Raw genomic sequence first — 17,500 nt, 5'->3', positions numbered from 1 at the left:
ACACACACACACTAACACACACACACACTCACACACACACACACAAACACACACACACACACACACACTAACACACACACACACTCACACACACACACACAAACACACACACACACACACACACTAACACACACACACACACACACACACTCACACACTTGTGTGTAAAATCACATTTCTCCTGACTATTTTGAGAGGAACTTCTAACCGCAGCGCTGTGACACAACATAACAAGCGAAACACTGCACCCTGCTGGTGAAAGAACAGAACTCCACACGGCTTTTATTTTATATTGCTTACCTTGTACAGAATGTTGTAGCTGCACTCACTCCTGTGTGGTCTGCTGAGGACAAAAGTGTATTTGCATTTGCTGTTGTCAATCTGTTGTTCTGCTGTTGTCAGAACATTTTCAGCCTTTTTTTTTGTGCTATTGCTTTTTAACCTCACCTGTTTCTCACTGTGTAGCACACTATTTTGTCAGCTGTACCATTTTGTAGTCATGCCTAAAAGCATTTGCTGTGATGTGATGTGGATTTTAAACATCCTTAAGCACATACATAAACGTTGCAGCATCAGAGCGAGGATACAGAGTCGATATCAGAGTAAAGTGTAATCGAAAGAGACGTATCAGTGCAGACTTATAAGCAGGAGAAGAGGTAGTGCAGTAAGTCTGACATGTAAACAAGTGAAATATATGACCTTTAAATCATCCCATGTCTCATGATCAGTCACTTTACAAACATTTCATCTATACAGGATGAAACCGTGTGCATATGAACGTCACCGTTAAGCGAGCTGGGACATTTTTCCAGCATCTATAGCTGATTTACTGTATGATGGTTTGGCTACGGATTATAATTATGCTTCAGTAATACAACACGATTTATGGGAACATGTTTCCGTGACATGAGAAAGCGTTATGTGGATTTATCTACTCAATATGGTGCACTTTTAATCTGGTAACTGAATCAGAATCAGTTTTACTGTGTATGTTGATTCCTATGGAGTTTGCTAAAAACATCAGACATTGATATAAAGGACATAAGGCATAAGTGTGTGTGTGTGTGTGTGTGTGTGTGTGTGTGTTTGTGTGTGTGTGTGTGTGTGTGTGTGTGTGTGTAGTGTTAGTGTGGATAAGGCTAATAACTGTGACATAAATCATACATTTTCTTCCAGTGCAAGCTTTTTTTTTTTCTTTTTTCTAAATAAGAAAAAAAATAAATAAAGCTTTCTGTCACAGATCTAAAGAATAAAGTTCAATTCGGTTTCATTTGGATAACAGTTTTAATAAATACAAGCAGCTTTACAGAAATCCAGATATATATTTAGATCCCTGATGAGCAAGCCAGATGTGACAGTGGTACGGAAAAACTCCCTGAAACCACACGAAGAAGAAGCCTTTAGAGGAACTATTAGAAACCATGACAGTATACAGCTGAAGAATAGAAGATAAAGTAACACAAACATATCATACTGCCTTATGGGTTCTTCTTTAAGGATCCATAAGTATGTACTTTCCTAGATTTTCCAAGCACGGTTTGGTGATTTCTCTCTTTCGCTCTGAAGCACATGGCATGAATTCAGTAAATCCAGTTCCGGTATGTGAAGATAGATGCTGATAGATAGACGTATAATTTGGTTATATTAGGATGATGCTAATTGGAACAGGAAAGGATGAAGATGAATTTATTTATCTATTTTATTTATCTATTTTTTTGTTAGGTGTTTATTATTATTATTATTATTATTATTATTATTATTATTATTATTATTATTATTATTATTATTTATTTATTTATTTACTTACTTATTTTATCTATTGTTTATTTATCTATTATTATTATTATTTATTTATTTATTTTATAAATCTTTATCTATTATTATTATTGTTTATTTTATATGTTTTTTTATTTAATTAATTTATTTGATTTATTTATTTATCCCAATTTTAACAGTGAGGAGTAAATTCTTGTTTTTTTCTGTTGTGATTTTATTCTACTTTATCTTATGTAATGACATGTTTATGAAGTGTTTATGAAGTGTGTATGAAGCTTTAGCAAAGAATTTAAATGAGCAAAAAATTATTTTAGATAGTTTCACCATTTCTGCTCACTGACCCACCACACTGGCCCACCCTAATCTAAGCTATTACCCTAAGATCAATATATACTGTACCACTAATAATATGTGTACGTTTACTTTCACACACCAATTATAATTGCTATTAGAGATTATTGGATCGGATTAATTGGATCGCTGACTCTGTGAGAATCCTGAGACATTTACAGATCTACCAGGCTCCAGTTGGACTCTGTGATACTTGTATATTTGTAACCACACCATCTAGTGTCACCCATATGAGGATGGGTTCCCCTTGAGTCTGGTTCCTCTCAAGGTTTCTTCCTTTACCAATCTAAGGGAGTTTTTCCTTGCCACTGCTGCCTGAGCCCCTCAGACTTGCTCATTGGGGACAAATACATATACACACATACATACATTCATACATGCATACATACATACACCCTGTGAACTATATATATCTTGAATTTTTATTATATTAATTCTTTATACTACTCCTTATGTTTATCTTTTGTTCTATGTTTATGTTCTGTAAAGCTGCTTTGTGACAATGTCCATTGTAAAAAGCGCTATACAAATAAACTTGAATTGAATTGAATTGAATTGAATTGAATTGAATTAATTGGATTAATAGATCGGAAATGCAACTGAACTATCAAATGAAGAATCGAACCAAAACAGTTCTTAATATTGTATTTCATTGTAAAGTTGAAACGAATTTATACTTAATATGTAATATGTCTTACTCCGGTTGCTACTTAGCCAAATCACATGTGGTAGCTCAGTGGTTAAAGTGTTGGACTACCAAGCTATATGAAGGAGATAAATGTACGTCACTCTGGATAAGGGCATCTGCCAAATGCTGTAAAATTGTAAACGTAAATGGGCGTATCGGTTTACGGAGCTTGGTGGTTACGGTGTTGAGGAAGGTTGTGAGATCGAACCCCAGGTCCACCAAGCTGCCACTTCTGGGACCCTGAAAAGTAACCTTCAAAATGTGTTAGGAGGTGATCTAGGTCATGTAGGTAATGTAGGTCTCCTACTGCGCTCACTGCACAGAGCGTGTGTGTGTGTGTGTGCAAACAGCACCAGGTTAACTTTCGCTGTGTTTTCTTTTTCTCAGGCCCAAAAAAATGAGCGAGAATCCATCAGACAGAAGCTGGCACTGGGGAGTTTCTTCGACGATGGACCTGGAATTTATACCAGCTGCAGCAAGAGTGGCAAGCCCAGCCTGTCCTCAAGGTGAGTGTGTGGGTGTGGGTGTGTGTGTGTTTGTGTGTGTGTGTGTGTGTGTGCGTGTGTGTGCGTGTGTGTGTGTGTGTGTGTGTGTGTGTGTGTGTGTGTGTGTGTGTGTGTGTGTGTGTGTGTGTGTGTGTGTGTGTGTGTGCGTGCGTGTGTGCGTGCGTGCGTGCGTGCGTGCGTGCGTGCGTGCGCACGCGTGTGTGTGTGCGTGTGCGTGTGCGTGTGTGTGTGTGTATGTGTGTGTGTGTGTGTGCGTGTGTGTTTGCGTGTGTGTGTGTGTGCAAAATGTTTTAAATTCTTTCTACAAATGACCAAATGACTGTCGCTGATTTCATTTTTACACATCACTCTGCCACAATATTAATCAGATGAGTCATGCAAGTGAAGGTCACTTTCTAGTGTGCAGTCAAAATTTCCTGTAAGTCACATAGTAGATGTGAAGTCTTGTTTTAGGGACATAAGCTTCTCTACACTTACAGGGGTTTTTGCGTCTTTCTCCTCGAGAGCTTAAATCATGTCTCACTCCAGTTGTTACTTAGCTGAATCACATGAGGCAGAGAAAATGAGGGAAGAGACTTCCAGTCATTCAGCTACATAGTTCAGAGCACAGTGAGTGTGTCTGTGTGTGTGTGTGTGTGTATAAGCACCAGAAAACAGGAAGTACTTTCAGAGTGAAGCGTTCACTCTCTAAGAACGAATGAGAGGACTTCCCCATCTATGTGTAGATCCCGGCATAGACGTGCTTCCCAAAAGAGAAGAAGCTCACACAGTCACACATAAACACACACACACACACACACACACACACACACACACACACACACACACACACACACACCTAAGTTGTCTAAGAGTGTGGAAGGTCAGTGTACACTTCCTTGGAAGGAATCTGGACAAGTCATATGAGATGTACATCATCTTCACCACACACACACCTTCATATTCCTGTCAGTCATCATCAAAATGGCCAAATATGGACGAATAAACACAGATGATCTGCACAGTAACACCGCATTATGACATATTCCCATCTCCCTGGTCAATCTAGGACTTTTTTAACCACTGCATCAGAATATTTTTTTTTTCTAGCAACTGATGTAGACATTTCCGATATTTTCATTTTTTTTCCGCTTAAAGATTTTTAGATCTGCTTAAAGGCTTAAAGAACACAGTTTTGGGGGCAGGGCTATTAGGACTCGTTTAATTAATACTACATTTAATTAAAGGTCATAATTTCTAATGACAGACTAGAAACTAAAGAAAACACCTTATCAGATCCGAATTCCCCGTTCGGGAACTCAGGCCTGTCTCCTTGACTCAGAGTTCAGCAAGTGACGTCAAATCAATACGGACATTAACAGCGACAACGGTGACGTAGACGATTTAATTAAACGCTTTACGCTGTATATACGAGTATGTGTTTTAGACCGATCAACATAGAAATACAATCATGTGTTATAACGGTACAAATCTATAATACAAAAACAAGGGAACACAATCTACAAAAGTCCTAAGAGGCCATGCGATATTATATTATTTTCTTGTTATGTTTTGTTATGTCTAGTTTAAAGGTTTAAAGGCGGGGTGCACAATGTTTGAAAGTCAATGTTGACATTTGAAATCACCAAAACAAACACGCCCCTAACCCAAATGGGCGTCACCCCTGTTTCGATAGCTCCGCCCCACACATACATACGTAACCCAGGCGACTATTATGGCGGAACCTGCTGGGGCAGCTGGCCGAGGGGATATTTTTATCAATAAATGAACTGAATGAGTAATACTATGGTAATACAAATGTATTTTTGTAGTACTGTGTGTTGTACCGTGAAAGGTTTAGCTCCGTTTCACACGGAAGACGACGTTCAACACCTAGAACCCGAGGCAAAGGTAACGGCAGGTCTCCGCCATGTCAATGTTTCAATCGCTTTCTGCTAATGTCACGCATGCGCATTGAACACTCTCTCTGCCGCATATTGACAAGACACGCCCCTTTCTGCTCATTGGCTACACGTTTGTTTTGTTAGTCTGCCCAACTCAGTTTTCTGAAGCATTTCTCAAACATCGTGCACCCCACCTTTAAGATACGGAGCGTTAATAGAGCTGAAAGAGGAAAGGGAGCATCACATCACAGAATAATAACATGCTACAAAAAGATTGTATAAAACGAATACAAAACAATTTAAAGTATAAATAAATTTCTGGAGATCACGACAGAATAACGAGATAATGAGAAAACAAAAACAAAACAAAAATAATAATGCATGGCCTCTAATAAGACTTCCGTAACAATCAGTTAACAACAAATCTGATTTATTACTGCAGTTTGCACCTAAAGTTTTTCAGCATGCACAAAAAAAATCTGCTTCTTGCTTTAAAAAAGTTTACTTCTTTTCGAACTTTTGACGGATGGAAATCTAACAGCACCTAAATTTGTACTCTGACGAGGTTGTGAGATTCGTGTCTGTTTTGATGCTGCGAATGAAAGTATTCCACATGTTTACATCCCTTCTGTATTTTCGCGAATCTATAGAAATTCACTAGAGTTTGTTTTAGTAGTGTCCTCCTTCTCCAGATCGATCTCAGCGAGGGTCAGGGTGTGTACGTGCCGTCATCTGTATACTACTACTAATAGCCACAAGTCTAGCTTCCTGCCTACACAAGAAAACATGGCCTGACTGTTTTAAATATTGTGAAACTATAGGAAAGTTTATATGACACATTTTTTTGTGTGTGATTATATACTGTCATTAAAAGCCAATTGAGGAGAATTATTCTCAACTTGTGTGTGTGTGTGTGTGTGTGTGTGTGTGTGTGTGTGTGTGTGTTTCCCACAGATTACAGAGTGGAATGAACCTGCAAATCTGTTTTGTCAATGATAGTGGAAGTGACAAAGACAGTGATGCAGATGACAGCAAGACAGAGACCAGTCTGGACACACCACTGTCCCCTATGGTACACACACAAACACACACACACACACACACACACACACACACACACACGCACACAGTGACTCAAATCCACTATAACCTATATCACTCAGTATTAAATTGACTCAGATTTACCTTGTCCAAATTTCAGAAATGGCCTGAGAAAATGTCCCTGCTGTCATGTGGTTATAAGTTTCCTAGCAGACGATTTTGGTTTAATTTACCATAACGTATGTAGCAGCCCGTGGTAGAAAATTATTTATACTTCACCTAATAATCGCCTTCATTCACATTTCACCTTATGTTTTACAATTTGATGGATTTTCCCCAAATCCTGTATATTAATATTTAATAATTAATTGATTTCGTTAAAAAATAAACATTCGACCAGTTCATAAAATATAAAGAAGATTAAAATTATGAATGAAACACCTAAAGATTATTATTATAATAATTATAAATTAGTATTGTTTGTTGTTCGAGTGAATTACAGGAAATTTACAGATCGGTAGAGAAGTGTTATTGTTTAAAAAAATACTTATTTTTTAAAATTATTATCAATCCAATTATTAAGTTATTATTTTATGAAGCTCGATCTGGAGAGAATAAATACTGGGACGCTTCCTGTAACGCTGCACAACATATCAAACTTTATTTCAAACATCAGCCGATCTGATATTAAAATCTTTTGATGATTTAAATGTTTTTCTAATTAGAGATTTTTTTTTCTTTCAGGGTTAAATATATTTTAAGGAATTGTATTATTAAAATGTCCGTCCAGGGTGAATCCTGCCTTGATGCCCGATGATGCCTGAGATAGGCACAGGCTCCCCGTGACCCGAAGTAGTTCGGATAAGCGGTAGAAAATGAATGAATGAATGATATTATTAAAATGTATTTTTAATACACTTTTGTGTATTGTGTGTCTCCGGTATCTGACTAATGCGAGTCAACAAGCGTCTTTCCTTTTTTTTTCCATGATGGAGGATAAAGGGATTTTTTAAAGGGATGTGTGCGATCTTATAATACTAAACGTTCTGGAGTCAGAGAGCGTATAATAGATGGGATTGAAATTTGTTTTAAATTATTTGCGTCTTATAGATTTGATTTTTGCCTTAGGATCATCATGTGTTTAAAGTATATGTGTGTGTGTGTGTGTGTGTGTGTGTGTGTGTGTGTGTGTGTGTGTGTGTGTTTGTCTGTGTGTATGTGTGTGTGTGTGTGTGTGTGTGTGTGTGTGTGTTTGTGTGTGTGTATGTGTGTGTGTATGTGTGTGTGTGTGTGTGTGTGTGTGTGTGTGTTTGTGTGTGTGTATGTGTGTGTGTGTGTGTGTGTGTGTGTGGATATGGAAATATATAGATATGATTCATCTAGAACCGTAACAAACTGTGATGACACAATCCGCCACACACACACACATACACACACACACACACCCACACACACACACACACACTCAATAATAATGTTAAAGATCACTTTTCTTGGGCATTTTTAAGACTCTTGAACTCAACAGGCAAAGAAAATAACATTAGATAGAATAAGATAAGAAGGGGTACAAGAGCAAGAAGCACAAACTCATTGGCAGGTTCATAAGAAAGAGGGAAACAAAATTGTGTGGAGTGCCATCTGTCTTTTCACGTTTCCTGTCTCTTTTCATCTGTCCCTCAGATGGGCTTCAGAGGATCCTCATATTCCAGATCTCATAAATAAATTTACACAAATGTGTCATGCAGCATGTTTCCATGCGAACGCACTTGTGACTTAGATGAGCTCCTGGTGTCAGGATCAAGGGCCCTGTGTGGAAACTGTGTATATATAATACAGAGGGAATACACAAGGAATATATATATGTTTGTAAAGCATTTTGTGTCAGGATTATATCTGACCAGGGATTACACACACACACACACTCACACACACACATTCATTTATAATCACCATCCATCCAGTCATCCGTTAAATCTCTTCTCTTTTTTTCCTTATGCTCCCACGTTCCCACCTCTAGAGCAAACAGAGTTCATCGTACTCAGACAGGGACACCACAGAAGAAGACTCTGAGTCTCTGGAGGACATGGACTTCCTGAGCAGACAGAAGAAGCTGCAGGCTGAAGCCAAACTAGCACTGGCAATGGCCAAACCCATGGCCAAGATGCAAGTGGAGGTGGAGAAACAAAACCGCAAGAAGTCACCAGTGGCAGATCTGGTGAGTTTGTCTAATTTTGTATTTTTTTTCCTCAAATCTGATTGGTCACGGGTTTATATTAATGTGCTGGTTAGTAATTTCAGCATTCATGATGGCATGTTGATGCGGTTTAAGAGGAATAAAACACATGCAGATATCAGATAGTGAGCTTCTATCTTCTAGCAGCACTTCCGGGTGGGTTTTATTTCTTACTTAACGCACATGAGTGTTTACAATTTCTGTAACTGTACAGTGTAGAATTTTATATATGGAAAACTTCAAACCTTATTGCTTTCAGTGGGTCTTTAAAGCAGACAGATGAGAACATAGAGTTACTGAATGAGTCTCACAAGCCACACTCATAGATTTCATTAGAGGTTTAACTTGTAACGTATGTTCGTCAGCGTCGTCGAGTATAAAAAACACGTATTTCACCGACATCAATGTCACCATGCAACAAACCCAGACTGAGACGATCTGCTGGAAGTGTAATTTGTGAGACTAACTTGCCCAGACGTGGCTATAATTGTGAGGTCAATGGTTATAGATAAAGGGGCTCCAGGTAGGAGCGAGGACACAGTCTGCCCATAAAGGCCATCTTGGAGCATCAGGTATATTTCATCTCCCAAAGAAGAGCATCAGGTACATTCTGTGTCCCATAGAGGCCATTTTGATGTTCTCTAGAGACGTGACTCTTAGAGACTTGTGTATACGTGTGTTTCCATGAATCATTGCATCATGTGTGAAATAACAGATTTGGACAGGTTTAATTTCCCTGCTTTGGTTAGAGAGTTCAAATTCTACCTCTTTCCCTTTTTTGTCACATCATCAAGTCCCAGTTTCTGCCTGGGCTGTCTTTCACTTTCACATGTCTTGCTGGGTCCGTATCGACCCTACGTGTCCCTTCACCTCCAAACCCACAGAGCAGCAGGGAGACAAACTGGTGATGTGAGGGAAAAGACCTGAACTTTGTTGATCTCATCTTATCAGGACTGTGCACTTCTGCTTTCTGTCTGTTGCAGCTGTATCGCTTCCTCGTGTCAGCTCAGTGAAAGATCAGTGTTATTTATATAGAGCTGGACACTGAAATACCTAGAGAGTTTTAATGAACACCTCTGGGAGTTTCTGCTGAAACTAAATTGAAGAAAGGTAGAGCAGAAGGGGGAAAAAATGCTTATCTGCCACCCAAGAACGAGATGTATGACGTAATTGCTAAAAAAAGTGAAAAAATCTGTTTTTAAATGGTTAAAAAAAAAAAACAGACATATCAGTTTAAAAACAAATAAACTTCATAAGACTAACTTGATTTTGTTAAATACTCCTGAAAATAAAAATAATTAAAAAAAAAAGTTAAAAAGAAGAAATTAAACAAAAAGCTCTGCCAAATATTTAAGCACATTTTTTTTGTCAGGCCTCTTCTTCGATGTTTGCTTTTTCACAGCGCCTCTGCCGACAACACTTTTTTTACCCAGGATGCACTTTAATAATTCGCTAAATGGTAAATAAGGAACTGGAGGAGTGTTATATTTATCTGCAGTTATTTGCAGTACAGACAACAATAACACGAAATCTGCTCTCAGATGTGTTTGTGGAGAGATGAGATGGAAGGAATGTGAGATCATTTTTGTATACATTTACATCATTTAGAAGATGCCCTTATCCAGAGTGACTTACATTTTATCTCATTTTTTTGTATAACTGAGCAATTGAGGGTTAAGGGCCTTGCTCAGGGGCCCAGCAGTGGCAGCTTGGTGGACGTAGAAATTGAACTCACAACCATCCGATTGGTAGCCAAACACCTTAACCACTAGGCTACAACATCCCAACACATATACAAACACTAGATAGATAGATAGATAGATAGATAGATAGAGATTCACTAGTCATGTTATATACTTTTTTATAGTGATTTAAATATGATTTTTCATGTTCTTTAATGTATATTTGCAAATTACAATGTTTAATACGGGGGCACGGTGGCTTAGTGGTTAGCACGTTCGCCTCACACCCCCAGGGTTGGGAGTTCGATTCCCGCCTCCACCTTGTGTGTGTGGAGTTTGCATGTTCTCCCCGTGCCTCGGGGGTTTCCTCCGGGTACTCCGGTTTACTCTCCCGGTCCAAAGACATGCATGGTAGGTTGATTGGCATCTCTGGAAAATTGTCCCTAGTGTGTGATTGCGTGAGTGAATGAGAGTGTGTGTGTGTGTGCCCTGCGATGGGTTGGCACTCCGTCCAGGGTTTATCCTGCCTTGATGCCCAATGACGCCTGAGATAGGCACAGACTCCCCGTGACCCGAGGTAGTTCGGATAAGCGGTAGAAGATGAATGAATGAATGAATGAATGTTTAATACTGGAGAAAAAACTGAGATAAATGAACAACGTTTACTACATTTCAGAATTCCATACACTAAAATTTCTAGTTAGTCTGGAAACTTGATCTAGTTGGTGTTTATTATTGTATCCCATAAGAGAAGCATTTTCTCCTGGTGAGTTTATCCTTTCTGCCATGGTTTAATTTGCATCATCTCCGTCCGATACCCGCTGGACCGTCGTGCCTTACAAACACAAACAGCCTCTCGTCAAATCACACCTCGTCAACACGAATCAGGTAGCAGCTGATGACGTCAGGTTTTGAAACAAAAGAAGGCTGAGAAACCAGAAATAGCACTTGCCATGATCACTTCCTCACATGAACATGAAAACACACACACACACACACACATTCTAAAACTATCCATTTTAACAGTGGAATCAGATAAATAAATTCAGACAGATGAATCTATATAGCCATGTCGACACATCAAGGAAAAAAGAGAGACAAGGAGGAAGCTGGGTACATGTTCACAGCAGTGTGGGAGGAAAAAAACGAGAAAGAAAGAGTGTTTGGTAAATGGAGGGGGGGAATTCTGTATCCAGAGAAATCCCAGCATGCGATATGACTAACCACTTGCTAGCACTGCACTCCTAAACCTGAGCGAAAGAGAGAGAGACGATGGGGGCGTATGTGGAGGGATGTCTGAAACTAAGACAGGAAGCTTTTTTTTTTACCTTTTGCAAGTCACCTTTCTCTCTGAGGAAATCCTTTGTAGCACACATACGTAATAAGCTAATGAGGTCAGTAATTTTTACAGCGTGTTTACCGATACCAACAATTACTTATAACAAAAATAATGTGACTAAATTTTCCCCACAGCACTATAATGTCAATTTCTTGCAACAAAACCATCATGTAGTGTGTGCATCATAACATTTTACAGATATGAGTGTCAGAGACAGGATTTTGTTCTTCTTATACCACGATTACAATTATTAATTGATTACTGAATGATAAACGCTTAAACATCCTCCTCTTCTTGTTGTCACAGTGGATCGCGTGTTCCGCATATTATAGTACGGCACAGGTTTTACGCCGGATGCCCTTCCTGATGCAACCCTCTCCTTTTATTCAGGCTCGGGACCAGTTATCTCTTCAGTGGCTGGGTTAAGCTCCCTGCCTGGGAATCGAACCCGGGATCCTGCCACTGGACCACCAGGAGGCTCTTAAACATATTCATATTATTCTTACATTTAAAATATTAGAAAATGTAAGATCTTGTTTCTGTTGCTGCTACAATACAATAACAATAATGTAAAAAAGAAAAAAGTTAATTATATAAGATGTAGTGAATGAACCTAATTTGCTGTTATAGAAGATTTATCAACACCTTCTGACTAATAAGTAGCGATGCGGTGTCAAAGAATTTAATCGATTTCAGCTTTACGCGAGTCAAATTCTTAAGTATTTCAGTCTTGTTTGTGAATTTATGCATGATGCATCACGATCACTTGGTCGCTATTGTATTAATCGTAATTTCTCATTTATCGGATTGCTAAATGTGCTAAAAATGCTAAAAATCAACAAATATATCACACACAACATAAACACGTAGGCTTATATATATATATATATATATAAAGATGCTTAGTGTGTTTGGGGAAAAACAAGGTAGATTTCTGTGACCTGGCAACATTAACTTCCACAGACCCAGATCTACAAAATAAACCACATCTCCGCTTTTAAGTAGTGGCAGTATTAATCATGACTCAGTAAAGGTCAGATGAACAACGTTTCAAAAGCAAAACTAGACTGATCTCTGTGACCATTGCTCTCATGCCATGATACTTTAGAATAGACTGCTCATGGGAAACCACACATTGATAAACAAGCTAGTTTCTGATTGTCGGACCTCAGTCCTCCATCCTGTTTCATAATCATGAAAAGGAAATTGACTAAGAGCTTATTACGTTCATCACATGGGATCCCGTTTAATCATATTGGACCATCATGTATTCTAGCTTAGTTTTTTTCTCATTTCTACAGTCTACAACTTATGTTCAATCTTGAAGAAAAGTGATATGAGTCAAGCTGTGGTTAGATAACCCACTGGGAGAGAACAGCACAATCTGCCCTCTTCCTCATATGTGAACTCACGGACACTTTCGACTGCCTTGTGTTGCAGTGATTGACAGGGAACAGACTGTACTCCTGACCACAGACGGCTGTGGCATTGCCTCGATTTGAACGTCTATGTGCACTAGCTGAAAATGTTCATCTAGTCACCGTTGCTGATTTGCAAATGTGAAATATCCGGAGTTGGATTCTACTTTTTATGGAGGATTGATGGACAAGGTTCAGAACGTTACGGCAGTCTCACAGAGTTGTGGCTTACTGCTGTTGGATGCTTACACAAGAGCTAATATTCCTTACTTGTGTTCATGTCCACATACACACACACACACGACCACACAGACTGAAACAGATATTGTGAAATAAAATACTTCCCGTTAAAAGCATGAGAGCAGGACTTGCACCGTCTAATACAATAGACATCAATAGAAGTGTACATGCATTAGACCAGTATTACTATTTTCTCATGTGTATGTGTGCGCGCGCGTGTGTGTGTGTGTGTGTGTGTGTGTGTGTGTGTGTAGCTTCCCCACATGCCCCACATCAATGAGTGTCTGATGAAGAGAAGCCTAAAGCCCACAGATCTGCGAGACATGACCTTGGGTCAGCTACAGGTCATCGTCAATGACCTCCACTCACAGATTGAGAGTAAGTGCACCCTTTTTTTTTTTTTTTTGTGGAAGTAAAACCAATTTTGGAAATTAAAAAAAAAAATCATTTCAAACCAGTACAATCCTGTGGAAATTTTTTCAACAGGTTTGGAAAAGGAAACTTAAATCAATTTAAACCTGACCTGTCAACCACTTTTGATTTAACAATTTAAAATGTATTAAAAATGAAAACTTAATACTGATATAGACATTGAGCACTGATATAGGCACTGATTATGAGCCGGGGGACCTGCTGCTATATCGTCAGCTATTCTGTCTTGCGTGGCAAAAAATAACCAGTAAACACCAGAAGTGAAACACAGATTAATAACAGTAGACTCATGAATGTTGTCTCCAGTAATAGGGTTCATTGATCACCTCCTACACCTCCTACACCTCCTACACATGCACACACATTTGCAATCAGGGTACTGTAAGTAGAGAGGGGTTTTTGTGTCCGGTGTTACTAAAAGCATGCAGTTACTTTCGAGAAAATACCCATAAACTGGGAAATTTTACACACAAAATAGTTTAACAGATCGCATAAGTGTTTCTGTTAAAACAGTCAAATGCAATAAATAAATAAATAAAGAACAATGATGATGTGTGTATGTGAGTAAATGTAGTTGCCCTGTACCACTGAGTACAGTTTACTCACTGTGCTCCATCACCAAACATCATCATGGGTGTGTGTGCGCGTGTGTGTGTGTGTGTGTGCATGTTTGTGAAGGGGTTGCCTAATGTTTTGGAATTTCCTTTTACAATCGTGTCACCTTTCACTTTTGTTTGCGAAATTACATTGTTAAATTACAACAATCAACAAATTACAGAAATCATTGTTACTCATTTTTGTATGAAATGAATATTAATTTTTGATTGTAGTCAAATTGGTAATAATAAATTCAGGTTGGTCGTACAGAAAGAAGCATTGTAAAGAATACAATGTGCTTCGTGGTGGAATTCATGCAAAATGCTATTTCAGAGGAGCTTTGTGGTTATTTATATGTTATATTGTTTTGTATTGTATGTTATATTGTTAACTTTGTTTTTGTGCTGTCTCTTGGAGCAGGTCTGAATGAGGAGCTGGTGCAGCTGCTGCTGATTAGAGATGAGCTTCACATGGAGCAGGATGCTATGCTAGTGGACATTGAAGATCTAACTAGGTGAGGCTTTATACATTCATCCTGGATCTTTTACTGCTTTCAGTTACAACATGGATCGTTTTATACACTATATCTTCTCTGACTGATCAGGGAACTGATGACATGGCTTATAAAAATATTACATAAGAATGTTGTTCTCTTTGGGTCAAAAGTGATCGTGTGAAGCGTCGCTACGATTAATTACATGCCGTGATTTTACACTAATCACTAATGTATACGGAAAAAAAGGAAACTTGTCTCTGTTCTGTTTCGCTACTTGCTTCTTAAACATTTAAGCAATGAAATGCAACACAGTCCATTTTGTTGAAGAAGCTTTTCTGCTCAAAACAGTTTTAAAGAGTGTCTGAGCTGACAGCAAAGCTACAGTAACACAAATAACCAGTCTGAAATCTCCTAACAAGGAATTTCTGCCTGCACTTCTTGAGGTTTTTGTGTGTGAAAATAGCCAAGATTTATTCCCATTCTTGGAATATGGGGTGTAAGCTCTGGACTGGACCTGTTTTTGCACAGTTTTATGCATTGCACTGATGCTGCATAAATATGCAGGTCTAAAGGTGTTCCTAATAAAGTGGCACAAGGTGCACTTTAGGAATATTTGAGACAAAGTTATGAATTCGTACAAGCTAACAATGAGGAAAGGTTATGTATTGAAATAAAGTGTGTGTGTGTGTGTGTGTGTGTGTGTGTGTGTGTGTGTGTGTGTGTGTGTGTGTGTGTGTGTGTGTCTACAGGCATGCTGAAAGCCAGCAAAAGCACATGGCTGAAAAGACGCTTTCCAAATAAACCCTGCTGTCATTATCCCTAAACCTTCCACCATCATGGCTTTGAAAAAGAGAAGAGCCACTTTTCTTTGCTTCTGTGGATGTACAAATACAAATGACAGAGCACTTCCTGAACGCATAAAAACTCAAGTGTGTCTCAGATACTGTTCCTGGCTTTCTGTGCAGTGATTGGCCTTGCTTCTTAATAGTCCTTAATTTTAACTTTTTTTTTTTTTTTTTACATTTGCCAGCCAATTATATCTGTGAAATCACCAAAAAAAATTTAAAGTAAAAGATATAGTAAGGAAATCAGTAGGAAGTCAGACTTAAAAAGCTAAAAAGACCTCACTGTATAAAGTAAACATAAAATGAACTGCTGACGGTTTGAAGTTGGACAGTATTTTTTTTTGGCCTGTTTTAATTCTGCACAAATGGTAGTTTTGAACTGAAACTTTTGATTTGAAGGTGCTAAACGTCTAAAAGGAAACATGCCTGCCTTGTAGTCGAGTCGTAGCTTTTGGTAATATGTTCACACTGATCGGTATTCAACATTTTGTGAATGTTGATCCTCTGACACGACGAGTCATTTTAAATAAGTGTGTTAATATCATTTTCATCCTATTGTATTCAGATTCTTTATTTGAGGGAAGAAATGTTTATGTACAAATATGTAAAATAAAAAATAAAAACTTTGTTTCATATTCTGTGTGTCGCCTGATGTCCAATTCTTTACATTTATTGAGCCTTCGAATATCACAAAGTGTCTGGTCCAAGTATACATATCAGAGATGGGGGACTCGAGTCATATGACTTGACTCGAGTCAGACTTAAGTCGCAAATTTGAGACTTGAGACTTGCTTGACAAATATTAAAAAAAGACTCGTCTTGATTTTGACTTGACTTTCATGACTTGAGTCTTACTTGTAACTTGACTTTCATGACTTGAGTCTTACTTGTAACTTGCACTTACTCCCACCTCTGAGATAGATAGATAGATAGATAGATAGATAGATAGATAGATAGATAGATAGATAGATAGATAGATAGATAGATAGATAGATAGATAGATGAATGTTGTCTCCTGTAGAATGGACAGTCAAGTGCTTGTATTTTTCCAGATTATTCTACAAGCTATAAAACATTTTTCATAAAGCTGTTCAGTAAGAACATCACAAATTCTGATTCTGAATGTTGGCAATTACGAAGTTTACTCAGACAGTGTAGCAAGGCAGGAAAATAAGATCATAGCAGAAACTGTGCATCAACGGTGCGTCAGCATAAATCATACACCGATTAAAAAATAAATAAAAAATCCCTCCATGGAAATATGCTCAGAGAGTAAAGATTTGAAATGGGAATTATTACTTTTTTCCCTCTAACAATTCTGAGTGAAAGTGACTCATAATTTTTTTACTTGATTTATGCTGGCTTTATACGGTCACAGAGATATTGATTAATATTTTCCCCACCCACACGTGCATAGTGTCATAGTCAAAAGCAGAAATGATGAGGTGTGGAAAATGCACATGCATTTTGGCAGATTACAGAAAATAAAAATTATGGCTGAAGAGATTGATGTTAATAAACAACACATAACGGTGACAATGAGGTTTAAATTAGGTTAAGGTTAAATAAGCCTGTGTCAGGTGTCTACAAATAGTTATGAGCTATTTAGTTTTTTCACTGAACACTGAACAGTTAGACCACTAGAATACACCTAAATAGAGGTGTGCATCAGGACCAGACAAACTGAATATAAAAAGCCATTATTTCAATTCAGAGCACAGGGTCTGCCATGATACAGCACCACTGGAGCAATGAGGGTTAAGAGCCTAGCTCAAGGGCCCAATAGCGGCAGCTTGGCAGTGCTGGAGCTTAAACCCTGATCTTCTGATCAACAACCCAGAGCCTTAACCAACTGAGACTCCAATGACCCACTGTTCATAGAAGCGGGTGGTTTTTACATTCATGAAAAACAACACATTCAGCAAGTGGTGTTGCGCAGTTGGTTCATGGTCATCCAACAATGTGACTATAAA

The 17,500-nt window shown here is 38.3% G+C and overlaps 1 protein-coding gene across 5 annotated transcripts in view; it reads left to right on the top strand.

Annotated features, from left to right (window-relative positions):
• schip1 (schwannomin interacting protein 1) overlaps positions 1-16,162 on the top strand; it is a 264,526-nt gene extending 248,364 nt beyond the window's left edge. For 4 of the 5 annotated variants that reach the window (XM_060875081.1, XM_060875090.1, XM_060875099.1 and 1 more), the window contains 6 exons: positions 3,203-3,321; positions 6,159-6,276; positions 8,263-8,460; positions 13,412-13,535; positions 14,607-14,700; positions 15,432-16,162. In XM_060875081.1, the coding sequence (XP_060731064.1) occupies positions 3,203-3,321; positions 6,159-6,276; positions 8,263-8,460; positions 13,412-13,535; positions 14,607-14,700; positions 15,432-15,483 (705 nt within the window). In that variant the 3' untranslated portion in view covers positions 15,484-16,162. Of the gene's footprint in view, positions 1-3,202; positions 3,326-6,158; positions 6,277-8,262; positions 8,461-13,411; positions 13,536-14,606; positions 14,701-15,431 lie in introns of those variants that run through there. The other variant, XM_060875118.1, reaches the window with a different exon arrangement.
• The last annotated feature ends 1,338 nt before the right edge of the window (positions 16,163-17,500 follow it).

This window comes from Tachysurus vachellii, chromosome 1 (assembly GCF_030014155.1).
Source record: "Tachysurus vachellii isolate PV-2020 chromosome 1, HZAU_Pvac_v1, whole genome shotgun sequence".
Classification (NCBI taxonomy): domain Eukaryota; kingdom Metazoa; phylum Chordata; class Actinopteri; order Siluriformes; family Bagridae; genus Tachysurus; species Tachysurus vachellii.
This window is presented reverse-complemented; position numbering and strand designations above follow the sequence as displayed.